The sequence below is a fragment of the Marmota flaviventris genome, chromosome X (assembly GCF_047511675.1).
Source record: "Marmota flaviventris isolate mMarFla1 chromosome X, mMarFla1.hap1, whole genome shotgun sequence".
Classification (NCBI taxonomy): Eukaryota; Metazoa; Chordata; class Mammalia; order Rodentia; family Sciuridae; genus Marmota; species Marmota flaviventris.
The window spans coordinates 3,819,645-3,846,289 of record NC_092518.1 but is presented as its reverse complement, the minus strand read 5'-3'; the positions used below and the strand labels follow the sequence as shown (position 1 = coordinate 3,846,289).

At 45.2% G+C, this 26,645-nt stretch overlaps 1 protein-coding gene across 1 annotated transcript in view; it reads left to right on the top strand.

Annotated features, from left to right (window-relative positions):
* Nucleotides 1-19,518, top strand: part of Anos1 (anosmin 1) — a 147,473-nt gene extending 127,955 nt beyond the window's left edge. The window contains exons 9-14 of the mRNA XM_027954008.2: nucleotides 8,918-9,064; nucleotides 15,829-15,923; nucleotides 16,451-16,622; nucleotides 16,811-17,031; nucleotides 18,091-18,232; nucleotides 19,452-19,518. Of these exons, the coding sequence (XP_027809809.2) occupies nucleotides 8,918-9,064; nucleotides 15,829-15,923; nucleotides 16,451-16,622; nucleotides 16,811-17,031; nucleotides 18,091-18,232; nucleotides 19,452-19,510 (836 nt within the window). The 3' untranslated portion in view covers nucleotides 19,511-19,518. The remainder of the gene's footprint in view (nucleotides 1-8,917; nucleotides 9,065-15,828; nucleotides 15,924-16,450; nucleotides 16,623-16,810; nucleotides 17,032-18,090; nucleotides 18,233-19,451) is intronic.
* Nucleotides 19,519-26,645: the final 7,127 nt, after the last annotated feature.

Below are 26,645 nucleotides of genomic sequence, written 5' to 3'. Positions count from 1 at the left end.
TTTAGGGGTCAACTAGCTTTTCTGAAAGGGACAGAAGCTAAATCTGCCCAGCTTTTCAGACACCTGGCATCTGTTGGGAAAACCCAGTTCTGCATTGATAGTAGAAAATTAACCACGGACTTGAGGCACCCAAAGCCAGAGGCTGTATTCCAATGAAGTTCATGTGTGGAGACTGAGTTTGGAAAAGCAGGTCCTTTGCAGGTGTCACACACCTCTTCTCTGTCTCTGTCAGACACTTAAGTGTGTAAGCGTCAGGGTCACCATGTGAGTGGTCCAGGCTGGACCTGGCCCTCAGGCCGCGGGGTGCTGAGCCTGGGGTGCCCATCCTGTGTCTCACACTCAGCACACAGTAGGCCTTGAGTGTGGGGGGCAGCCCCTCCCCCTCCAGGCTGCCCTTCCCCCTGCACACACTCCCCTCCCCCAGCTTCATCTGGCTCATGGACAAGTGGGGGCAGGAGAGGTGGGATAGACAGACAAGCAAGGCCAAGTGCTGTCTCTCTGGCCAGGGCCCTCTGGGGATCCCTCTAGCTGTTGGTGGACCTTGGTCCAGTGAAATCCACAGTGCTCAATTCAGAGGGCCCCTGATGGCTAGTGCAGGCTACTAGGGGTTTAGTGATAAACATTTTATGCAGGCCGAGGATGAATGTTCATGCCACAAAGTTTCCCTTGAAGGCTGTAATAGGTTACATGGTCTTTAACAGAAATGTAGTTTGCTTTCTTAGCTGCAGGAGGAATAGTTTTAAGGTTGACAGACTCTAAATATTTTATGGTTACCTTGAGGAACTGGAATATTCTTCTAACTCTCCAAAATATAAATGGATTTAAGAGACAATCTCTAATCCTCTCATTCTATAAAATTAGATTAGCCTCATGGTGAGGGCATGCCCTTAATCCCTTCAGCTCAGGAGGCTGAGACAGGAGGATCATGAGTTCAAAGCCAGCCTCAGCCAAACTGAAGCCCAAAGCAACTCAGTGAGACCCTGTCTCTAAATAGAATACAAAATACAGATGGGGGAGTGGCTTAGTGGTCAAGCGCCCCTGAGTTCAGTCCCCAGTACCAAACAAAAACAAAAACAAATGAGTTCCAAATTGGATATTTGAAAAAATAGCATGAAACTTTGATTTTTTTTTAGTATTTATGACTACTCTGGAGTAGAAAGCAGACTTCACCCCAAAGTGGAAGAGACGTTCTTATACACTCAGAGACACACCCCAATACTTCAGCAGGCACCGTGTCTGCCTGCCCATTGGTCACTGTACACTTGAGTGACCCTTCTTGTGGATGCATTTCTGCTCTCAATTTCGTCCAGAAAAACAACAGTGATTCAATCTTGACGTATACAAAAAATAAAAAAGTTCTTACCACTCTAGTGAAAAATTATCGTGTGCATAGGATTTAAGGTAAGTAACAGGACAAATTCACGTGGACATAAAACATAGTCTCCTTACTATCATGTTGGCGATCTGCTGGAGAATCGCACTCGCACACATTTCAGAAATGTGAGTGGCTGTGAGCCTCTTGACTCCTGAAGTTGTTGTTTAGTAAAGAATTGGGGTGTAACTGGGAGAATTCTGTCACTCCTGGGGGTGGTGACAGTGACCTGGGTTAGGCCTGGGGCTCTGTGAATTTTCTCTCTTCTGCTTGTTCCTCTGCCCTGGATTGAAGCTCATTGTCCACACGGGCTCATTCCAACTCCTTCTCCAAGTGTCTTCTCCACTCAGTCCTCATTTTAAACCTGGGTGAACGGGTGCTGCACTGTAATTTGTTACCTCCTTAGTTTCTGTATTTTGTCTCCACCCCCTTCCATTTTAGCATTTGGGACTTCCCAGTTGCTTTCTCATAGGTGTGCTTTGAAAAGGAAATTTTCTCCAAAAATGATCGCTACACACCACCTTCAACAGACTTCCAAACACAAACACTACAATCGATTCCCCGGCAACCCGTTGATAATTGTTTTTGAAGTTGAATATTTTCAACCATTAGTGGGAAACGCGCCTCACTCTACTCCAACATTAACAAGAGAAATGAAGGAAACCATCATATATGAACATGTGGAGCTGACCATTACGGGAAAGTCCATGTAAAATCAACACTGCCGGCATAAATAGATCATCCTAGATGGTCTTAGCCATTTCCATAAAAGCTAAATTGCAAAAAGTGATATTAACAACCATCTCAGGAGAATGAAACCTAACCATCCTTCCTGATAAGATTAGTTGTTTATTTTCCCCTAAGAGCACATCCCAGTTTATTATGGTCAGTTTGGGGGAGAGGTTTCTGGGGGTTGAATACAGGGGCAGGCGCTTAACTACTAAGCCTCATACCCAACCCCTTTTCCGCCTAAATCTACAGACATGGTCTTGCTAAACTGCTTGGGGCCTCACTAGTTGCTGAGGCTGGCCTCAAACTTGCTATCCTCCTGCCTCAGACTTCTGAGCTGGTGACCCTGCAGGCGGGCTCCCCCACGCCCAGCTATGTTCATGTGGACAGTGTGGCCAGTGCCCCTCTCCAATGGCTGAAATGGTTAAGTGGAATTGTCAACTGGATTGGTTTAAGAGGTGAGGATTAAGAAGATTCTGGGTGTGTCCAAGAGGGTGTGTCTAGGAATGATTGGCTTCTATCCGAGCCAATTGGAGAGGAGACCCCACCCAAAGCGGGGGGGGGGGGCAGCTCAGATCAATAGGATGACTGTTTGGATAGCACAGGGAGGCCCAGCAGAGACAAGCTCCCTTCTTCTCCAACGGGCTCTTGATTGGTCCTGCGACCAACTCAGGTTGTCCACTCTGACTTCTTCCCTCCTCCCAAGTGGACTCTGCCAGTGATTCTGCAGGGAGTTTCCAGAGGCCTTGGGGCTTGGACCAGGGAAGACGGTGCATCCCCCTTGTCCGGGGCCCAGCCTCCTGGATCGTGCGGCTCCTGGTTCTCCCAGCTCTCCAGCCTGCAGCTTCTGGTCGCAGGAGCCTACCTAATAAGTCCCCTTTTTATCATTGTGCCTCCTGTTGGTTGGGTTCCTCCAGGGAATCCTAATCCCATCGCTGACTGCAGAAATTCTTCTCAGGTGAAAGGAGAAGCGGGTCAAGGCCCTCCCACCCAGAGCGCGTGTGCCTGAGTAGTGGAGCCCAGAGAGAGGACTGCGCTCCCGCTGCCCTCCAAAGAGGGTGGGACCTGGGCTGTTGCCTCCTGCTGTGACGTCCTAGTGTCCTCAAGGTTGGGGGACATAGCAACCGGGGTCCCACCTGCTTGGCTTTCCTGGATACCAAGCACCACTTGAACAGTGTACCTTTGGCTTCTGATCTCGACGCCACTCATCAGGAAGCAGCCCCCGCAGCCCCGCGCTCATGGGCGGCTCCCTGGCCAGGTGCCTGAACAGGTACCTGCACACCGCCTGGGCCGCGCTGCCGTCCTGCGGCGCGCAGGAGCCGGGTTCTGCCAGCCTCAGGTCCGTGCGCCGTCCCCGGGACCCGGGGATCTTCCATCCTGCGCTCATCTTCCCGGGCTTCTTTGTCCTCTCCCGATCCCTGCCCCGCATCGTGCCAAAGGCCGAGCAAAATGAAGGCCCCAGGCCAGCGGACCCCCCCGGCTGCCCAGCCCGGGGCGCCCAAGCCCCCTCTCTGGCAGCTCTTGAAGGCGGGGCTGAGCGCTCCTCGCCCCGGCCACACCAAGCGACGGCCTCCGGGTGCCCAGAGGCAACCTTGGATCAGCAGCCCGGTCACAGTCCTCATCGATCCGCCCCAGCGCCCAGGGACCCGCTATGAGTGCCCACCCGTGGAGCCCACCCCAGACCCGTGCGCCAAGACCACCGCGCTCCAGGCCCTCAGCAAGTGCACCAAGGGTAAAAAGAAGTTTGATGGTCCTCTCTGGTTTGAGATGCCACAGCCTGAGGTCCCCAAGCCCCAGGTCGCCAAGCCCGAAGTCCCCAAGCCCGAGGTCCCCAAGCCCGAGGATCCCAAGCTTGAGGTTCCAGAGCCCCCGAAGACCCGGGAACCCCGGCCCTCGGCTTTCGTGCCTGTGATCAGCAAGGGAGTGGTGCGGCCCTTCGCGCCCCAGCCAGAACCTCTCACCAGAATCTTCCGCCCAGTGCCCAGGAGACCCAGGCAGGGCCTGCCCCCCAGCCACCCCTTGGCTGGCCGTGCCCGCTGTGTCCCCTGGTGCAAGCACTGCACCGGCCAAGGACACCGTCTTGCAGCTGGAGACCCGGGAGCAACTGCCCCCCAGTCCAGGGGCCTCGGGCCTGGCCGCCCTGCTCAGCAGCCTCAGCAGGGGAGCCCCCCTGAGCCCCGAAGTCCGTTCAGCGCCATGGTGCCCCTGACAGCCCCGAGAGGGCCCAACGGCCGCCTTCTTTTCAGATACAGACCTACAGTCACCATCGTCTCCTACTGACTCCGCTCTACCCCACGGGGAGGCTTGGCCACCAGCGGACTGGCCACTGCTTGGACTCACAGGTGTGCCACCCTCAGCCCTCCTCTGTGTCACCTGAGGAGCCCCCACTCTAGGAGACTGTTGACCCCTCACCCCTGGCCGCCCACTCCCGCTTCTCCCTGGGAAGAGACTGACCAGGGCGGCGCCCTCCGCCCACGTGCCCATTTCTTAGTTAAGCGCTGCTTCTTGTTTCCTAGAGCAGTGATGGGAATAGAGAAGGTTTGTTTTCCTAGAGATTGTCCTGTTCTTTCTTTCCAAGACTCTCCCCTGTAGTTTGTCCAAGTGGACACTGTAGAGGGTGGGGCCTGACCTTCCGGTGGTTGGTGCTGTCCTGTGTATGGGTGGGGGGAGCAGCCTCCCTGGTCTCTGAGGGGCAGCTGTGCCAATCCAGTGTCTCCAGCCAATTTACAATGGCTCACATTGCTCTCAGTGGAAGCCATCAATCAAGCTAATTTACAAGAAGAAAAGGGGAAATTTTAATAACAAGCTTTCAAGTAATAAAGATTAGAAGTATAATAATGTGTGTAGCCCTTTTTTGTATAAATCATGTTATATAACTATCCGTCAATGTTCTCAGGATGTGCTTTGTAACATACTGATGTGTTTATCTCTACATTTACATAGCTTATATGTTGTTGATTAAATATGAACTTATCATTTATCAATGAAGTTGGTTAAAATATTTTAAAATAGTAATGGACACATTACTAATAATAACGTAAGATATTCTGTATTCCTTAACATAGTTAATATTATTCCACTATATAAATGATACAGAAAGTATGAAATTGTGTTTCTGATGTGATAAAGAAGGGCAGAAACCAGGCCAGGGCCTTTGGATACTTTGCCTGGGCTGATCTTTGTATGCAAAGTCTCCACACAGTATTGGAACTTGAGCTTCATGGTCTTCCTGTTGAGAGGCAGGGGACACAGCTCTAACCCTAGCAGTGCCTCTTCCCATGGAGCGTGGTGTCCAGGGTAGAGCAGAAGAGAGACCAGGAAATACCCAAACACACTTTGGGGTGGGGCTGGAGGGATGGCAAGCTCTGAGAGAAAAATCGTAGGTGTTCTAGAGTTTCTCAGGGAAACCGGAAAAAAAAAAAATCAACCTTGTAGCTTGAAAGTTTGCATCATTCATGTCTAGGATGGACAGGGCATTGTGTGCCAATGACAGAAGAAGGGCCTCTGAGTGTATCAACTGAGACACTCTGGGCATTTGGGGTGGGCTCCCCTGTAGGATAGGATTGTCCTGAACCTTGGGGTCCATTATTTCTCTCTGTCTCTCCTGTAAATGCTAAGCTCTCTCCAGTCTTGGATGTAGGTCCAACCCCCAACACCCACTCTACCCCATCCCTGTGTGTGCGCGCGCACACACACACACACACACACACACACACATTTCTGGGTGGGGCCAATACTAGGTGGTTAAACTGCCGGGCAGCCCAGCCCCTCATCTGTAGCTGCAAAGTTGCCATGCACAGAGGTTACCCCAAAGTTTGAGGATATATTTCAAGAAAATTTATGTGTGGAGACTGAGTTTGGAAAAGCAGGTCCTTTGCAGGTATCACAGACCCCTTCTCTGTCTCTGTCAGACACTTAAGTGTGTAAGCGTCAGGGTCACCATGTGAGTGGTCCAGGCTGGACCTGGCCCTCAGGCCGTGGGGTGCTGAGCCTGGGGTGCCCATCCTGTGTCTCACACTCAGCACACAGTAGGCCTTGAGTGTGGGGGGCAGCCCCTCCCCCTCCAGGCTGCCCTTCCCCCTGCACACACTCCCCTCCCCCAGCTTCATCTGGCTCATGGACAAGTGGGGGCAGGAGAGGTGGGATAGACAGACAACCAAGGCCAAGTGTCTTCCCCTGGCCAGGGCCCTCTGGCGATCCCTCTAGCTGTTGGTGGTCCTCGGTCCTGAAGGGCATCCGTAGCTCTCCACTTGAAGTACTTTTGGGGAGCCTTTGGGAACCCCTCTGGGGTCCTGTGTTCTGCAGGTACCTCTTACATGGGTGATGCACCCTGACTTCTTCAGACTCCCCACCCAGCATGGCTTGGCCTCCCATGGCGCACCTCCAGCCCCACTCCACCACCTCGCCTGGCCCTGCAGTGGATTTTCTGAGCCCCAGACAGTGATTCCATCCTGTTCCTCTTGGAAACCTCCTTTGGCCCCAGGAAGGTGTCCAGGTCAAGGCAGCTCTGCACCATTAGACCTCTCCTGCTGAGAGGCTAGCGCTAGTTTCTGCCCCATGGCAGGCACACCCAGGGACCTGGCATGCCATCCTCTCTCGAACCCTAGCTGCTACTCTTCTGGTGGCAACTGGAGAGAGTCCTGAGAAGGTCTTTGACTGGGGAGCATCCCGCCAGGGGCAGCAGTGCCAGTCTCCCCTCTCACAGACACCTCTGCCCTCTGATTCTATCAGTTCTGTACCTGGCTTGAGGTGCCAGGCAAACATCACTCCAGATACATAGCTCTGCTATGGAATGGGCACCATCTGATCCTCATGGCCCCTCTGCCCACACCCCGACTGGCTGTGCTGCTGCATATGCACAAGAGCCCACCCCTCTGCAGGCCCACTCCTGCTGCCCCTTTAACCCTCTTAGGGAATCCCAGGCTGGTCCTCCACCACCCACTGGGGTCATGGTGCCCTGACCAGGTCACCTCCCCAGCAGGACCTGCAAGAGTGCAGCTAAATATGTACCAATTGTTGGTTTCCAAATCGGAAAATATCTCCAAATATCAGGAGATCCTGAGTTTGGTCTCACTGTGATCCAACTTGACAAGAGTTACTGTATCAGGGGCTGTGTCCAAGGCAGGTGGAAAAGAGACAGGATTCAGCATCCTGTTAGTTACTTGAGTATCTTTAGTCAGTCACTTTACATTTTCCAATCAGGTTATTTTGATCTGACTCTCTGCGCATCTTGGTATCTTCAGATTTTCTGCAATGTTCATAGAATAAGGAATAAGAAGTAGCCAATCTTCAACATCCCTGTACCCAGTGTCCCTGGAAGGGATATTTCCATTTCTACTGTCTTGGTTTCCTGGGGCTACTGTACCCCATCCCCTCCAGAGTGAGGGGCTTAAACAACAGAAATGTATTTTCTCATAGTTCTGCAAGTTGAGTTCAAGACCAAGGTGCCAGCGATGCCGATTCTTCTGAGCCTTCCTCCAACCTTTCCATTAGCATACAGGTGTCCCCTGCCTGTCCTCCCAGGGTCTTAACTCTGTGCACATCTGCATCCTAAACTCCTCTTTCTATAGGAACCCAGTCTGATGGGATTAGGACCCATCCTGCCTTGTTAAGCAGCCCTTATTACTCATCCCCCTGACAGCGCTAGTTGCTGGACTCTATTGCCTGGAAGCATGAGAATCACACCTCTCCATGCAGGGCATCTCCTGGCTCAAACACTTTCCCCAACAGGCTTCTTCCCGTTAACCCAGCCTCAGCTTAAACTGAGAGGCCTTCCCCTGACCACCCAATCAACCAGTCCCCACCATAGTGTCTAGTGATCAAGGCAGGTGGTAGCTATGTTCCTTTGTAACACATACTTACCACCCGTCTGCAGACACCAGGAAGCATCACCTAAGGATGTTCACAGCAGTCACTCAGGGGTCCTACCTTTGGCTTGAGAAAATGCATATGCACAGGCCTACCAACATCCGACATCCATGTCACTATGCCCCGTACCATTTGTGCTGCTTTTTCATGAAATTCACATAAGTAAAGGTGTAGGCGCATGTCAGGAATCCCAGCAGCTCGGGAGGCTGAGGCAGGAGGATCTCAAGTTCAAAGTCAGTCTCAGCAACTTAGTGAGAGGCCCAAAGCAACTCAGCGAGACTCTGTCTCAAAATATATAATAATAAGGACTGGGGGATGTGGCTCAGTGGTTAAGCCCCCCTGGAATCCATCCCTGGTACAAAAAAAAAAGAGTCCAAGTTTGAATGGTTTATTTCAAAGAAATATTCTGAAATTATATTATAGCATATTATATTATATTATTCATCATAGCATATCCTGAGCTCTTGTTGAATATGGAGTTTTTCAAGCTCATATATAAAAGTAAGGATGACTCTTGCTTTTCTCACTCTCTGATTATGTCTTGAGAACATTTTTAAATAGAGAATAGAAAAAAAAAAGTCCATGTTTCAAAAGTGGTAGTGAACAAGAGCACATTCTTCTTATTCTTCTTCTTTTTTTTTTTTAAATGCTTATCTACAATGGGAAATGTTACCTGTTCCTTTTTCTGAAGTGCAAACACGGTAAACATAGATGGACTACCAATTTAAGGTCTGGGAATTCTGTGTAACACACCTGTAGCAGGCATTCCGGCTCATTGGGAAGCGGTTGGGGGTCATTATCTCAAACATAAAAGAACATGCGTTCATCACCTTCCACAGGGACCAAGAGGCTGGGAAAGAGGGACAGGATCGCGGGAAATACCCTGGAGTTAATATCAGATTTTTCTCAGTAAGTCAATTAAAGTGCTGTTTTGTTTTTTTTTCATAGAAGAGCAGGTTGGGAAACCCAGAAAAGCTGTGATCCAAACACAGCCCCCCTTCCAAAGAAGACGGCCCCCGCACCCCCTGGAAATCGGAGCTCCTTTCTACCAAGACAACCAGCTGCAAGTCAAGGTCTACTGGAAAAAGACAGAAGGTAGGCCAGGAGTTTTTGCTTCATTATTACTTGTGTTAAATTGCACAGTGATATAAATAAATATAGGATTTTTTTTTATACTAAGGATTTTACTCAGGGGCCCTCGACCACTGAGCCTACTCCACAGCCCTATTGGAATTTTATTTACAGACAGGGTCTCACTGAGTTGCTTTAGTATCTTGTTTTTGCTGAGGCTGGCTTTGAACTCACGATCCTCCTGCCTCAGCCTCCCGAGATGCCGGGGTTACAGGTATGCAACACCCTGCCTGGCTAAATTAATTTTTATTTAAAAAAAAAAAAAAGAATTGCATGTGGATTGGTGTTCTTTCAGAAGCTGTGTACGCATCTGTGTTTCAATCAGGTGTTTCCGGTGCATGTGTGCATATGTGTGCATAAAACATACACAATTATTGACACTCAGCATTGCATGGGTATGTGCTATCACCACACAGTTCTCCTAACATTTTCAAGTGGCTGCATCCTATATATACCACCTCACTATTCCAGTACAGCAACACATGAGGGTTCCTGTATAATTTCCAATTTCATAATCAATGCTATAATGAACACTTCTCCTTGGGGTAGATTCTTCTTCTCTGAGCATTTATCTTTGGTATAAATTTCTTTTGTTTCCTTTACCCTGAGGATATTAATTGTGGCAAGAGTACTTTAGAATACATGACATACAAAATTTAAAGGCTTCTATGCATCTTAAAAACATAAGCAAAACAGGTGGTTTTTAACTGTTCAGTTTTACAAATTCTCATTCTTCTGAAGTCCTTTTTATTCAGGGCTTTGATGGTTCATAAGGAATATTGATGTCAGAGTAATTTTTTGCTCCAGAATTTTCTTTCAAGCTGCTGAGAACTATTCTATAAACAAAGCAACATAGCTCTTATAATTAATGTACTTCATTCCTAGCATAAGTTAATTGAATTTATAATTCATTAAACATTTATTAAATGATTATATAGCAGAATCACATATCCATATTAAAATTAATTTATAAAAATATAACATTAAATTTTATTTGATCTATTGCATTGATCAACTGTTAAATAAAATTATAGAATAATGTTAATATCAACCATATTTCTTAATAATGCTAAAACTTTCCAGTGTGGTGGTGGTGTGTACCTGTCATCCCAGCAGCTCAGGAGGCTGAGGCAGGAGGATCCCAAGTTCAAAGCCAGCCTCAGCAACTTAGCAAGGCCCTGAGCAACTTAGGGAGAATCTGTCTTAAAATAAAAAATAAAAAGGGCTGGGGAGGTGGCTCAGTGGTTGAGTGCCCTTTGGATTCAATCTCTGGTGCCAAATAAATAAATAAATGAAAACGAGTCTTTTTCTAAAGCTCTGTGGTACTAGGTTTGTACCCAATTAAGCAAACATATGCAGGTTACTTTGGGGAATTTTCATATTGTCCTTTGACATAATTTTTCAATTTTGAGACAATAGCTCACAGTCTTAACCACTGTAGACTTATTAATTAGTTTCATGAGACGTCCTTGGGTTTTTTACTTGTTTTTACAAATTGTCTCGAGAACTCTTAGCCCTTTGCATTTTACCGTAACTATTTGAATCAATCCTTCAGTTCCTACACAAACCTTTTGTGCTTTATATGAATGTCGAAATTCATCTATGTATTCATGATTGGAGAATTCACATCTTGTTTAAAAATACTGCCCAGCATGGTCATTCATGCCGATAATCCAAGTGGTTTGGGAGGCAGAGGCTGGAGGATCACAAGTTGGAGGCTAGTCTTAGCAACTTAAGGAGGCCCTACGCAACTCAGCGAGACCCCGTATCAAAATAAAAATTACAAAGCAAAACAAAACAGGCTAATGTTTTAGTTCAGTGTTTAAGTACTCCTGGGTTCAGTCCCCAGTACCAAATAAATAAGTATACAACTGAGGGCTGGGATATAGCTCAGTTGATAGTTTTCCTAGCATGCAAAGGGTCTTGGATTCAATCTCTAGAATCACAACAGAAAAATGATCAAATAATAAAAATACTGAATCTTACAACCTGTAAGCATGGTGGTATATTGCTTTATTCAGATTTTAAATTTTCCTGTCAATCCCGTCTCCTGATATATTATTATAAAGAGACAATAAGACCTTTTATTGTGGTTATTCCAAGATGTGTTCATTTTGATCCTGTTATAGATGACATGTGTTTTCTGAGCTTCATTTTGTCATGCTTGCTTTTGGTATTTTATAACTGCATTTTTTATTCATATTCTGACTCTGAATCCAGAAATGCTGTTACGTTGATATTCTCCGTATTTATTTCTAACCTTGGATCATTTAAACTATCATTTTCTCAAATCTGTGAATCAATCATTTAAAACATACAGGCGAGAAATTCTGTCTGTATTCATCAGCCAACATCGGGGTGCACAGTGGTATCGAATTTGACATTACAACATATGATATAACCGTTGGGCAATAAGAGACCACATCCCAAAACAAGGAAGTGGCATGGATTTTAAAACCAATGTCCTTGTGACTTGTGTTTAGCAGCTTGGACATGATAGTTGGGTTGTAAGCCGGAGTGCTAAGTGAGAAAGTCTACTCAACACTGAATTTGTGGGATCGCGTATCATCTTTAACCAAATACTTCTCTCAGCTGATGTTGTTTGTGATTTTAGGCTCCTGGGGGCATAGCTCATTTTTGCTGTGTGGTAACAGAACAGGCACTTGGTGTCGGCCGGCCTTCCGGCTCTGGACTTGGTGTTTTTACAGCATAAATAGGAAAAATGAGCTCAGAGAGAAAGGGGACTTCATGCTACTGTTTTAAGCAGAGGTGCCTAGCAGGGGTCTCCAAATGGTTATGGGTTGTATGAGAACCAGAAAGTGCCGTCCCACCAAGGTTATGTCCATCTACCACCCTGGGCAAGGACTCTACCACCTACCAGGCACCATTTCCAGGGTCTGAAACACTGCAACCAGAAACAGAAAGAAATCTCTACCTCAATGCAGTTGACCTTCTATAGTGCCCTTCCAAACGTATGTCCCCTCTCGCTGCAGCTGTGACCTCTGGTTCCCAGGACGGCTCTTGTCCTCGGGTACCCCAAGATGCACTCTGGTTCTCAGAGTTGCAATGTCAAGAAATCCATGGTGCCTGATCATGAGCCTTTCATGAACGTAGGCGTTTGCAATCAACGGAAAATTTTAGCTCCCTTCATTTACGCTGTGGACGGCGAGTTCGACGTCTTTGAGAAACAGATTGAATGCATCTCATGTTTGGGGCATATTGAAAGTAAATTCCCAAATTTAAAAATACTTTTTCGAGGATTTCTACCTGATGCTATTGGTTTGTGGAAGGAAGATAATGGAGTTCAGAAGTAGATTAATTGGGCAGTCACGATAGAATTTTCATGTACAGTTGTACCCTGGTGTCTGCAGGAGATCGGTTCCTAATTCCCTGTGGATATTCACGTGCTTGATATAGAATTATTATATTTGTATATAAATTATACACCTTCTTCGGTATGCTTTATATCATCTCTAAGCAACTTGTAATTCCTAATACAATGTAAACACTATGTAAAAACTATTTACATACAACTGTTATACTCTTTTCATTTGTATTACTTTTTACTTTTTATAACAACTGTTTTATACTCTTTTCATTTGTATTACTTTTTACCAATGTATTGCTATTTTTTCCCAATATTTCCTATTCATTGTCTGCTTGAACAATGTTGCGTTTAATATTCTGGGTACAGGTCAAGCTCTGCACTCAACATCTAAAGTGTGAGCTCTTAAGATCTCAATAACTTGGAAGAGGAAGGTAGAGACATTTTCTGTAAATGACTATTGGGGGAGTGAGGGTCTCCAAACTGATTCTTTTTAGTTCAGCTCAAAAAACATAAACAAGTGTGAGCGTTGCAGTTTGCCTTTTATTTTTTATTTTATGCAGTTATCTATGTTTTGTGGTGTTGGCCTATGAAACCAGGACCTCCCACGTCCTAGGCAAGTCCTCTACCACTGAGCTTCAAAGGCTGACCCTGGTTTGTCTTTTTAAAAGAAATCTCCTCAAATTGGCCTCTTGGAGCACCATTTGAAATCATGGAAGAGGCTGGACTGGGTGGCACACACCTATAATCCCAGTGACTCAGGAGGCTGAGGCAGGAGGACCACAAGTTCAAGGCCAGCCTCAGCCTCAGCCACTTAGCAGGCCCCTAAGCAGCTTAGCAAGACCCTATCTCAAAACTGAAAATTAAAAAGGGCTGGGAATGTGGCTCAGTGGTTGAGCACCCCTGGATTTAATCCTCAGTACCCAAATTAAAATTTTTTAAAAAATCAAAAATAAAATTATTGAGGACATTTAAAATCTGAGCTTATTTAATATTTTATGTTCCCAGATTGCTTTTACCTCCCTAGTGCAATATGGTTCCTCGAGCACACTGTTTTTCTTTCCTGTGTTAGATTATGAGTGAGTGAGCACTCATTCGCTTGTCATTTGATAAATGTTTGCTGAGTATATCCCTATCTTGTAAGGTGGTCATCTTTGGGCACCCAAAAGTGACACCGAGTGGGTGCCATCTTGGAGTTCATGCAGCTGTAGCCAAATGGGGTCTCAGGATGAGTCCAACAGTCCCAGGAACAAACCACCCGACAATCAGAGGGGACGCTACATGAGAGGGCCCTGCCTAGGCAGCCGTGAATGTCACGAGGCGAGACCTGGTAGGCCGGGTGGCCTACCATCTCTCTTCTGAAGTCAAAGGAAAGCCACTCAGTGACTTAAAGATGGAGGAAGGTCACCATAACCCTCCGGAAACTCGAGAGGACATGAAGACTCATTCTCCCCTGGAGCCTCCGGAGGAGCACAGCCATCCAGCACCTTGATTTGAGCCCAGAGAGAAGCCCTTCCAGCCGTCCATCTGCCCAAGAGAACCCGTCCCTGGTGTTCGAAGCAACCACAGGTGGCGTCTGTCTGGCCACAGGGGCTTCGCACATTGCTGGTCTTCAAACACCTGCCCAGCCCCTGGCCCTGCCCTTGTTTGCATCCTTAGTTACAGAGAAAGGGCAGAGGCTCAGTGAGTTTGGGGGACGAGTTTCCCGACACCCATGTTGCGCTCAAGGTTACCTCCTGCACCCCGAGTGCAGTGTGGGTGATTTAGGGGCAGAGATCAAGTGTGCAGAGTTGGGGACACTGAGTGTGGGTGTCCCCATTCCTTGCTCCAGTGTGATCCACCATATGTAAAGTGCTAGCTTGTGGTCAATATGCCCTACCACCCCAGTGTCTGTAATTATCTGTAGACCTATGATCTTCTAACTTAACATACATCTTTTTTGTTGTTGTTGTTGTACCAGGGATTGAACCCAGGGGTACTTAACCACTGAGCCTCATCCCCAACCCTTTTTTATATTTTATTCAGAGATAGCATCTTGCTGAGTTGCGGAGGCTGGCTTTGAACTCACGATCCTCCTGCCTCAGCCTTCCAAGCTGCCTAACATGTATTTTACTGGTGTATTTTGTTCATTATTATTAGCCTAGTTCCATCCATTTGCAGGATGCAGGAGAGCGGCCCTTTCTATGTGGTCCATTACTCATGGATTGACTTCATCCTTATGTATAATGCAGAATTCTTCTTTTTTTTTTTTTAAAGGGGCCTTGATGTCTGCCATGTAAGCATGAGAGCCCCTTCGTAAGCCATTGCCTTTTGAACTCAATGTCACGGGTGCCCACTTTATATCTGTTTATTCTCTCTTATTTCAATAGCTTCTTGTCTGCTTCCAAGTTGCTCAAAACCAGTTCCCACCAGATCAACCCAATTTTTTCAAAGAGATTCCTTCCCATCTGAAAACCCTCAGCAAACGCTTGGCGTGAATGTTCCAGATGAGAGGTTAATCAGGGGCAGAGCCTGGCCTTTCGCACCCCGGGGCACATTGGGGTGACTAATAATGTTGCACTGAGTCATTGCTGTATTTCTCTGTCGTGCTGAAATTTCAACACAGGTTTATTCTCCATATTCACTAAATAATCAGGATTTCTACTGAAGCTGCATACCGCCTTTGACTATGCATTTTTTTATGCGTGCCTGTAGAATTTTATTTTCTGTCTTCCTGCTCTCTCAGTTTTTTTTTTTTTGGGGGGGTGGGTACTGAAGATTGAACTCAGGGGCACTCGACCACTGAGCCCCGTCCCCAGCCCTATTTTGTATTTTATTGAGAGACAGGGTCTCCCTGAGTTGCTTAGGGCCTCACTTTGGCGGAGGCTGGCTTTGAACTCCTGATCCTCCTGCCTCAGCCTCCCGAGCTGCTGGGATGACAGGCGTGTGCCACTGCGCCGGGCTCTGTTCTCTCCGTTTTAAGAACATCAGGCTACATGGTACTCTAGCTTGGACCTAGAATGTCCCTCAGGGCCCATGTGTTGAAGATTTGGTCCCCAACTTGGCTGGGAGGTGACGGAGCCTTTGTAAGAGGTGGGGCCTAGTGGGAGGTCTTTTGGTTGTTGGGGACATGTCTCCAAGGAATCTGAGGGACCTTGGCCTCTTCCTCTTCTTCTCTTTTCACTCCCTGACCATGCGGGGAGCAGGTTGGCTCAGCCTGTTGTCCCCACCATGGTGAGCTGCTTTCTCGGATGCTTGAAAGCAATGTGTCTGCCCAAGAGTGATCTTGAACCCCGGAGCCAAAATAAACCTTTTCTCTCTATAAGTTGATTCTGTCAGGTATTTGTGACAGTCATGGCATGCTGACTCACACATGTGGAACGTGACTACCAGGCTGTTTCTTTTGTGTGTTTCGACACCACAGATCCCAGCATCAATAGATACCATGTGCAGTGGTTTCCAGAGGTGTGTGCTCACAACAAAACGGCCGGATCGGAGACATCATCTGCTGTGACCCACGTAAGGAGACGACTGTACTCGTTGGCTGTGTGTAGTTTGGGGATGCATTTGGTTTGTGCATGTAACAGTCAGAGGGCTGTGCAAACCACATTCGTGCCACGGATAACTCATTCTCACCAACTGCTATTACATAATGACCTGCGGGCAGCTGGAATACCCAAGATGGTGTCCACTCCACCTTTATCCATTTATACCACTGCCTTGAGACCTTCTGTGGCCAGCACAGTGCTTACAGAGTCCCTAGGACAGTGGAAGACTTTTTCCGAATATCTGTCTCCTTTATTTTAACTGCATAAAATGTCTGGATTATTATTATTATTATTTTTTGTATCAGGAATTGAACTCAGGGGCCCTTGACCACTGAGCCCCGTCCCCAGCCCTATTTTGTACTTTATTTAGAGACAGGGTCTCCCTGAGTTGCTTAGCGCCTCACTTTTGCTGAGGCTGGCTTTGAACTCACGATCCTCCTGCCTCAGCCTCCCAAGGATTTATTATTTATTGCTCTGTGTCTCTTTCTCTTGTTCCAGGAAAATTACATCATTCTTCAGGACCTGTCCTTTTCCTGCAAATATAAGGTGAGCGTCCAACCTCTCCGGCCAAAGAGCCACTCGAAGGCAGAGACCATATTCTTCTCTACCCCGCCATGCTCGGCTCTGAAGGGGAAAAGCCACAAGCACGTTAATTGTCCCGGTGACACAGGTAGGAAGAACTCGTTGCCCGTCCAGGTCCCTGGTGGTCAGTGACCCTTTGAAAATGTTCCTCCTTGCAGACCGGCTGCCTGCAGTTGCTATGAGTTTGTTTTTCTGTATGAGAAACACACCCACCAGCCCCTGGGGACGCTCTCTGCAGGAGCCTGACCCTGACCTCCTCGCTTTGCATTCCCACAGGTCCCATTTTGTCCAAAGTCCTGGCCAAGCCAGAGAACCTTTCTGCCTCCTTCGTCGTCCAAGACGTCAACATCACTGGCCACTTTTCTTGGAAGATGACCAAAGCCAACCTCTACCAGCCCATGACTGGGTTTCAAGTGACATGGGCCGAGGTCACCACGGAGAGCAGGCAGAACAGTTTGCCCAACAGCATTATCTCACAGTCCCAGATACTGCCTTCAGTAGGTGTCCCTTGGTTCCCCAGACCCCCGATGTTGGTGTCCGAGGCTCAGTTCCCATGGCCGTCCGAGTAGCTTAGGTGGGTCTTGCTGCCCACCGTGACCTGGACTCCCGTTTCTGCACCTGTCCCCTGAGCGCATCATTTTGTGAGCGCTAGACCTCGTCACAAGGATCCCAGTTGAGAACTGGGGCTGGGGCGGTCGCTCAGCGGGAGAGCACTTGTCCGGCCCGTGGGAGGTTCGAGCCCCAGTATCACATAAAAATAAATCTAACCCCTGTGTCCCTCTGGTCCAAGTGGACATGCCCTGTTTGAAGTGCTGAACTGGGGGGGAAAAATAGCTCAAAGAAGTTTGTTGTTTGTCTTTCCTTCCCCCATTCAAATTTGGCGACAGCCCCTAATTAGTTGGACACTCTTCCAAGCCACTTAATTCCTTGGCTTGGGAAGAAAAAAAAAAAAATCATGTGTGGGCTTTTTTTCTTTTTCCACCCTGTCTGAAAACCTTCTTAGAATATCCAAATCTTGCTCCAAAATTCAAAAGACAATCCGAAACAAAAAACACCTTAAAAATCCCGGGAGGAGAGGTTCCGTGGAAACGGGAAAGTCGTTATTTTATGAATGTCCACGGTTGGACTCGGTTATGGGCATTGACAGGTGGATTGTGTGGTCAGCAGACTCGTTGGCTCCCTCACTGACATTTGGATCATCAAGAATTCACATCACAAGATGAGCCGCTGAGAACCTTACTCCATGGGAAAGTCTCATGTGAAGGAATCGGGGGGGGGGTGGGAATGGGAGGGCTGAGAACTGGCATCTGGGCACACTTGAACTCTGCCCAGGGTCTCGGGCTGCCAGACATTGAGTCAGGTGCTAAGAAACCACATAGAGAAGTCCAGAAAATTAGGAGAAGCCTTGTCCAGGCTGAACTGTGGCTTTCAGAAGCCAGCCAACATGCATGTCTATGACACTCTGCTCCCCACAGACTGTGTCCCCCCCCCACACACACACATGCAGCTGCCGCTAGAAGGTCACTGATGAGCCTCTGTGGCATGTCACTCTGCAGGACCATCACGTGCTAACGGTGCCCAACCTGAGGCCATCCACCCTTTACCGGCTGGAAGTTCAAGTGCTCACCACCGGAGGAGAGGGGCCCGCCACCATCAAGACCTTCCGCACCCCAGGCCTGCCGCCCTCGGCTGCCCACAGTGAGTAGACTCGGGGGGCCAGGTGCCCGGGCAGGTCTTGCGGGCGCAGGGAAAGATCTTGGTGAAAAGTGAGGACAAGGCATTGGTTAGTATGCATGTCTGGGAAGCAGGAATTCTCCTTATCTGGAACAAGATGGTCCCCGCCTGTATCTATTTACTGGATTTGCTTTAGTGAAAAGTATGTGGAGGGTGCTTACTGCATGCCTGTTGGACTCAGGATCCTCCTGCCTCAGCCTCCTGAGCCGCGGGGAAGTCAGGTGTGTGCCACCTCACCAGGAAAAATCAAGATTTTCACATATTAAAACACAAGAACTGATTTTTGTGAAGATGCTCATTTTTTATTAGCGATTTTACGATCATATATGGCAGGAGTTTTCCTATAGTACACCCACTGTATCTACTCTATTTGGAGCCAAATTAAGTAAAATTGATGAAAGATATGTTCACTTACTCTTCCCAAATGAATAGCCTCTTGATGATGTTTATATCATGGAGTTCATTAAAGTTTTTATTGCTTAAATTCAAAAGCCAATTCTTAAAGATTTGTGTATGGATAAGAAAATTGAGATCAATCTAATTTTTTTTTTTTTGGGTACTGGAGATTGAACCAGGAGCGCTAAACCACTGAGCCACTTCCTCAACCCTTTCTATTTTTTATCTAGAGACAGGGTCTCCCTAAGCTGCTTAGGGTCTCTCTAAGTTGCTGAGCCTGCCTTTGAACTTGAACTCTGATTTTTTGAAACAGTGGATAGCATTTGCATCTACGACCTGGTTTGCTTTGTGGTTTGCAGAAAAACAAAAACTGTCTCAATGAGAGAGTTTGCAAGCCCTGTCTTTGCATTTATAACAGTTAAATAAAATGTTCTTCTCCAAATCTCCTTTGAAATTCTGTTTACCAAAATCATTTGTTCATTTTTAAAATGGTGTTTTGAGGAAATAATAAAGAAGATTATGATTTGCATGAAGGTTTAGGAGCTTCTCTCTTGGTCATTTTACGGTTTGGGGGTGGGCACAAGGAAAGACGGAGGGGAAATTGGGGCAAGACAGAGAAGAGAATGGATGAACGTGTGTCTGGGCCCTCAGGGTTGCAATAGGAAAGATTCCCCACAGAGGCAGCCAGCGCTGGCTGCAGTCCACAGCCATCCTGAGGAGTCCATGGGTTTGCACTATTATTCACTATGTATGGGGCCATGTGACTGAGAGGTTTTGTCACTTCTAGGACCCCACCTGAAACACCATCACCTGCATCATTACAAGCCTTCTCCAGAAAGGTACTGAACTGCTCCAAGGCTTGGAGGGACCGGGGACACGGCCACGTCCCCCGCCCACCGCCCCCAAAGAAGCGGCAGGTACTTCTGAGAGACATTCCTCTCCTGGGCACTTCTGGGCACCTCTGCTAGTCCCAGCTGCTCCTGGAACATCGCAGTCAGTCACCAGGACGGACAAGAGTTTCCTCCGAAAACAAGACCAAGACCAGGTCCAGTCAACCCTGAATTTCAGTTTTGTCTGCGGTTTTGCTCATCTCGATTGACTATTTGCAGAATTGAGATCTCCCTGAATTTGGAACAGCAAAATATCCAAGCTGAGGATTGGAACCAGGACCCAGTTCACATGCATATCCCACATACCTTGAATCCACAGATCAGACTTGATTAAATTATTGCTTTGATTTACAAGCCTTTGGGCCTGACTTCTCCAATCTTTCATAAGAGCCTTTTTATCATGGATGGGTGGTTTTTAACTCACAGACTTTGCAGTCTGAATTATACTCCTAAATTTAAATCTAAAAATGGTCCCACATTAAGCCTATTAGGTTTCCTTTTACACAAAGAATACTGAAGATCCAGTCTGTAACTTATTATTAACAAGACACCGCAAAGCAGAGGAACTGAATGAATTAAGATGCTTCCTAGATTTTTTTGCCTTGGAACAATGAAAATTCTATTTCGAGGATACCTTTTAGTAGTTCGCCCAATGTGGGAGATTTTCCTGATGTGTTAACTTATTTATTTTGTTAGTGCAGAAAACAACCATTATTTGCTTTGTTTCACTGTCAAGAAATTCAAAAACGCCTTGCTTCAAATGAAAAGATCTGAACTCGTGAGCATTTTTAAAAGACCTTTACCGAGTTTTGTCTTTTCTGAATCTAAGGAAGCTAATTTTCACGTGAGAATATTCTCAATGAAGTAAAAGATAGATAAATAAATAAAAAGTCTTCGATTGATTAGAACAAAAGGATGATTATTTCTCTTTTACTAACCTTTACTTTTTCAACTCTATTAAATCTTTATGATTGGAAAATTTACTCTATTCCAGACCATCCCCGAGTACAATGAACTCAAGTCAAGATACATCATCAGGATAATGGTGGTGCACAGTTTGTGGGGGGGGGGGGGGAGGAGGCAACCTGAAACACAGAACTATTTGAGTTGAGGGAACACCCACATACGTGGTTTAAAATATGCATAGATGTGCGTCTATACAGCACCAGTGTGTGTGTGTGTGTGTGCTCATCTATGTCTGTACATATATCCATGTGAAGATGTACTCCTATACGAAATTACCCAGGTACTTACACCTACAGGAAAATAACCAGAGCATGCATTCGCTATTGGACAGCCCGGCAGTGGTGGGAGAGACTGTGTTCTCTAAAGATCATAAATGGATAATAGATGATTTATTTCCCCCATCCATGTGGATTCTATAAGAAAAAAGGAATTTTTTTCTACATCATACAGGGCTCCCCCATTTGATAGTCTCTCTGAATACAACAGTAAGCCAGTAAGGTTGCCCTTAGTTTGGGGGAAGGACTTGCCCCTGGTCCTTTTGCCGTGTCTTGGGTGTGTGCCAACACCAGACACTCCAGGTGCCATGGCCCGCTCGGAGCTCACTGTGTCTGTGATGTCACAGTGCTGTCCAAGGCAGGGGATAGCAATGTGGAGAACATCCCTCTTATTATTATGTGGGTGGGGTAGAGATGGAGGCCACCGTCTCTGAACCTGGATACCTAATGGTAGATTTTGACACCGTTGCCTGTGTGTTCAAGGATTTACAAAGTGGAGAATGTAGGAATGCTCTGCCTCTGTGTGTAAGCAACGGGAAACAGGCGGACATTCTACCTTGTGTTATGAAATCACCTGATTCTAAGAAAAAGCAGAGACCAGGAAACAGCCTTTGTTTAAAAGCACCCCGAGCTTAGACAAAACCACAGCTGTCCCCAACTATGATGTATTCTAGGGTCATTACCAGCATCTGATTTTCAATTTCTTAAAATTTCAAAAACACTGAAACCGTTAACGATTGGCTACGTGCATGTCTTTTACCTAAAACTGTCACAAAACAAGTCAAAATATTTATGCCAGCAGAGTTTTGTACTTTTGTATAGTTAAAAATGCAGGCGTATATACATAGATACAAAAATATTATTAAATTATTATGTAAATTTAATGTTATAAAATTTAATCGTGTTTCTTTTGTCTGGGGAGAAGACCTTGAGCAAATATATTTTCAGTTCAGATGATGAATCTGAAACTGACATCATCCTTAAGAAATCCAAAACAGCTTTTATGAGTGTCTAATTTTGTTATGGTATTCAGAAATTTAAATTTTATTAGTGTTACTAGAAGGAAAACACTATTAATGAAGTAGTAAAAGAACTATGTTTCTTTTTTGAATTTTAGTGATCCCCAGTAATAATCAAATCATCAAAAATCGTTAAATTTTTTTGAATTTTAGAAATGTGAGTGCCCTAATAAAAGTGACAGAAATCTATTTGTTTTTTTCAAAATAAGATACCATTTTAGTTCATCATTTTTGAATGTGCTTTATTGAAATTAGATGCATTTCTCTCCAATGAGAAAAGTAGATCCAATGATTAAAAAATCGAGTTCATCAATAATATCCCCACTAGATAGAGATGGTTAATTCGATATATCCAACAGCCATCTACATTATTTTCACTTATAAGATTTACTCCTTAGTGATGAATTTTTCTGTGCTGACACCTTTTTCTAAGTGGAATTTCATGGAAAGGATTTTTACAAACTAGCATGTGTCCATTAAATAGCTTGTTGCGGCATATGACATATTAAAGTTTATGACAGGTATTTTTGAAATGTTTATTAAGTAATACTTTCAGATTAAAAACACACCCAAATCCTAGAAATACCCTGCTCCCCGACACCCACATGAACTGACTCAATCAATCAGGATTTCTCAAATGTAGCACTTTTAAATTGGGCCTGCAGAGGTCTTTGGTGTAGGGGGCTATGCATTGCAGGGTGTTTACCTGTCCCCGGGGGCACGAGAAGACCCCATTGAGAACTGGTGATCTTTACTGAGAATTTGCCCTTTATAAGAAAAGCCCCAATGTATCAGCAAATGCCACGTACAATACTGACTTATTTATATCCTTTATTACACTGTGTCCACGGCTTTTCAAATTTACACATCCCCATAATTGCAAATAACTCTAGATCTTATTAAAAGAAGATTTACACCATACCCAGAGCACCAAGGCTAAGTATCTGCATGTATCTGAAACTTCATCTTGAAATATAAAGGAATCCATGAAGACGTGCCTATGATTTTGCATGACCACGGTCGGTTTCCTGTAAGGCATGGACCCTCCTGACTGTCTTACCGCTGCTGAATATTTTAGCAACTTACACAATTTATAGAGTGATTAACTGAGTTCTGTATAAAGTTATTATTTTTTTTCCTCTTCTTTAATTATATTGTAGTTTGCAGATAACAGAGCTGTTACCCTCTCACCCAAAAGGTCTGTAGAAGTCATGTCACTTCTCGCGGTCACTGAAAGTCAGTATTTATTTATGTGTGTAATAAAAAACAGTTGGATTTCTGTGTATGTCTGTCATGTTATTTAGAGAGAAGTAATCTTGTAAAAAACGTTTTGTAAAGAAAAAACAAAAAAGTATTGTACATAGCCTGATATTCCACTACTCGTTATTTTCCTGTTAGAGTTTGTACATACTGATTCAGTAATAAAGCATCTTTAAACCTGTCTGGGGATTTGATCCATTCATTTCTTAAAGGAATCTCTCTCTCTCTCTCTCTCTCTCTCTCTCTCTCTCTCTCTCTCTCTCCTCTGCCCTTCTCTCTTGTCTTTAATTTAAGAAGAAAAATCACTAGTGTCCTATGAGAGTTTCAAAATATCTAAGTCTCCCTGAAAGTATGAATGGAATTGGGGGTCTGCTCAGTGTGAACAGGACAGAACTTCAGTTTAACGAGAATATTTTGGACTTTGACAATCAACACTTCAGGGTCTTTTCATCGTATTGAAAATTGCAACTCCTAATAGCTCTGGTGGCATTTTTTTTAATCTGTAGTAAAACTGCAGTCTACAGTTTTAAGTTGCTTTTCCCTGCCTGGATGTATCCAGAAAATTGAGGATGTATGCGGTACTCATAGCATATATTCAAATGTCTCTTTTTACTACTCGATAAAATATTGAAAGCCTAAAATCTCCCCTACCTAAGTACAGCTTTATGAAGTTTGTAGCACCACCACCGGGAATTCAGGTGCGGAAGGCTACATAGGACAAGAATAGGTGTAGGGGAAGGATGCAGGATGGTCAATCCAGAGGAGGAGAAAGTACACTGGGCGACGTCTGGTTGTGGGGAGAGGGCAGGGGATGGGACTGGCTCATGGGTATGGGGCTTCCTTTTCTGGTTGATGGAAATGTTTTGGAACCAACAGAAGCCGTGGTGGTAAACCATTGAAAATGTACAAAATACCACTGAATTGTGCTTCTCGTAAAGGTTCATTTCACATTGTGTGAAGCTCACCTCCGTTCAAAGGTGATGTTAGTAAATACCACCTAATTCCCCAATGCCAACATAGGTGGAGGGTGTATTCGGTATTAATATACATTCTGTTTAGTAACTCGTAGATAGTATACATACATTATAAGATTATAATATAAGACATTATTTTATAAGATTATTATACGTTGTAGAATGTTTACTGATTTGTGATTGATGGACCTTGTTGTTAAAGGAAAAGTAGATTTAGGGGTGACAGAACTGAAATTTGAAAAATAGGAATTGGGACACAGGGTGTGTACCCATTTCTTCTCTACCTTGAACTTTTTTGGGGGAATTATTATTATTATTATACTGAGGATTGAGCCCACAGTGCTTTACCACTGAGCCACATCCCCAGCCCATTTTTGCTTTTTTTAAATTTTGAAGCAAAGTCTCACTAAGTGGCTTAGGTCCTCACTAAACTGCTGAGGCTGGCCTCAAACTTGTGAGCCTCTTTACTCAGCCTCTGGATTTGCTGGGATTATAGGCATGTGCCACCACGCCTGGCTGAATCATGAGATTATTCCTCTAAACCCTTCATCGGGTTTCCCGTAATGTGATATCTTCCAAAATTATAGCACAATATCACAACCAGGAAATTGATGCTGATACACACCATATATCATACGCACGCAGGCTAAGGTGTACGTGTGAGGTTTTGTGGGTATTTAATTCTTTGCAAGTTTTATCGCATGTGTACAAGCCAATGTGTTTTAAGCAGATGAACATCTAAAACACATCCAATTCCCTAAGTAAATTAGCTTAAGGAAATATTGTCTTTTTTCACATTCCTCTAAAGCAGAATGTAATTTACTTTATATGAATTTTAACTTTAACACAGTAGAAACGATCAACTCAATGTGTATTTGATTTTATCTTGAATTTCAATCAATGGATTGCTTTCAAAAAAATGGCTGAGTGCTTAACAAGTCTGTCTAGAAAAAAAAAAATCTATGCATCCAATGAAACTAAATTTATGGGCAAGTAAAATGTATAGATTTGAAAAAAAAATCATTTCCCAGAGAGGAATTGGGTTGCATATTTACTGTCTAGAGTGGATCTGAAGAAATAGAAGGACATTGAAATTCACTATTGTTTAGAAAACTAAACGTCACCTAGAGTAGGAAACAGAATCAAGTTTCAGATTAACGTGAAGTTTAAAGGTTGAGTTTGGAACAATCGGCTCTGATGATTAGCGTGACCCTCACCCTGGGTCAGAGGCTGTCACAACCGGCTGCCTATGAGAACCCTCAAGGGGGTTTTTAAGGAGAGACCAGTGTCCTCCGGCACCCTCAGGTCAGGAGTGAACCGCGCACATCAATGCCATTTTAAAATGTCCCCGGATGATTCTAATATGTGCCCAGAGCTGCAGACCACTCCTCAGACCTTGAGGAGGTACAGAATGACCAGTGTTAGCTATGTCCCTACTTGCTGAACTGAAGACGCCAAAAAAAGGCATATTGAAGCTTCACATTTTCATTGCACTGGGGCTGCTTTTCCCCCGCTTTATTTTCTGGATTAAATTATACATAATAGTGCAGATAAAGATATGAGCATATAAGCAAATAAGTACACATAGATAGCATGGGCACCGTTCAAACTTGCTTTGGGTGCAAAAGAGAATTTTATCGTGGGGAATACTGATGAAGTATGGGGTCAGGCAAATACAACTGTGGTTCTTTCTAGAACGTTAGCAGAAATTATTGCTCTTTTCCTCGCCTTTTGAAATAGCCTTCCAAAGGCAGCTGGTTGTGATTTAAGGGCAGTCAAAGACGGCCAATTAGAATTGATCAGTTATTGTACAGAGCGCCAGACCATCCTGCAATCCAAAGCAGATCCTGACTTGACCTTTTCACCCTCAATATCTCCTTCCTCATCTCACACAGCAGCCAATGCGATGCAATGGATTTCATTCCAAATAATGCAAAACATCCCTCACGACTTTCTGGAAGGGTCCACCTTAGCTGAGCTGCTGGGTGCAGCGAAAGACCATCCTTGAGGTTTGTTAGCATTTACTGGAGAGGCTACTGGTAGCATTAGCCTCCAGACTCGCATTTACCGAGGACTGGCTCCTTCTAAGGTAGTGTGTTATTTTGTCTTCCTTTGCTTATTTCTTCAAACGCCCTGTGGGACTGACAATGTGTTAAAGCTAAGGACGGTGAGGCAAGGCTTGTTGAGGTCAACTGCCCGAGGTCAGGTGGCTAGTGATTGGCAGGATCTGGAAACGAGCGTGCACCCCCTAGCTCCACTGTTCTTCAGTACACCGCCAAAGCCTTCCTCCTGCCGGCCTGCTGTCTCCCAAACTCAAGTCACAAAGATGAACTTGCACCCAGACTGTCATAAATAAGCACACAGATACATTTGCGTAACTATGTATGCAAGTAGAAAATACTATGCATACACGTACGGAATGCTACGTATATATGCACAAAATACCATGCACACGTATGCATGGAAAACTATATTTTGAAAATTATAAATATGAAACACTTTGTATATATACGTGAATACTATGCATATATGCATAGAATACTATGTATCTAAGTCTCTAGTGCAATACATCTATGTGACACTAAGCTATTATCTAC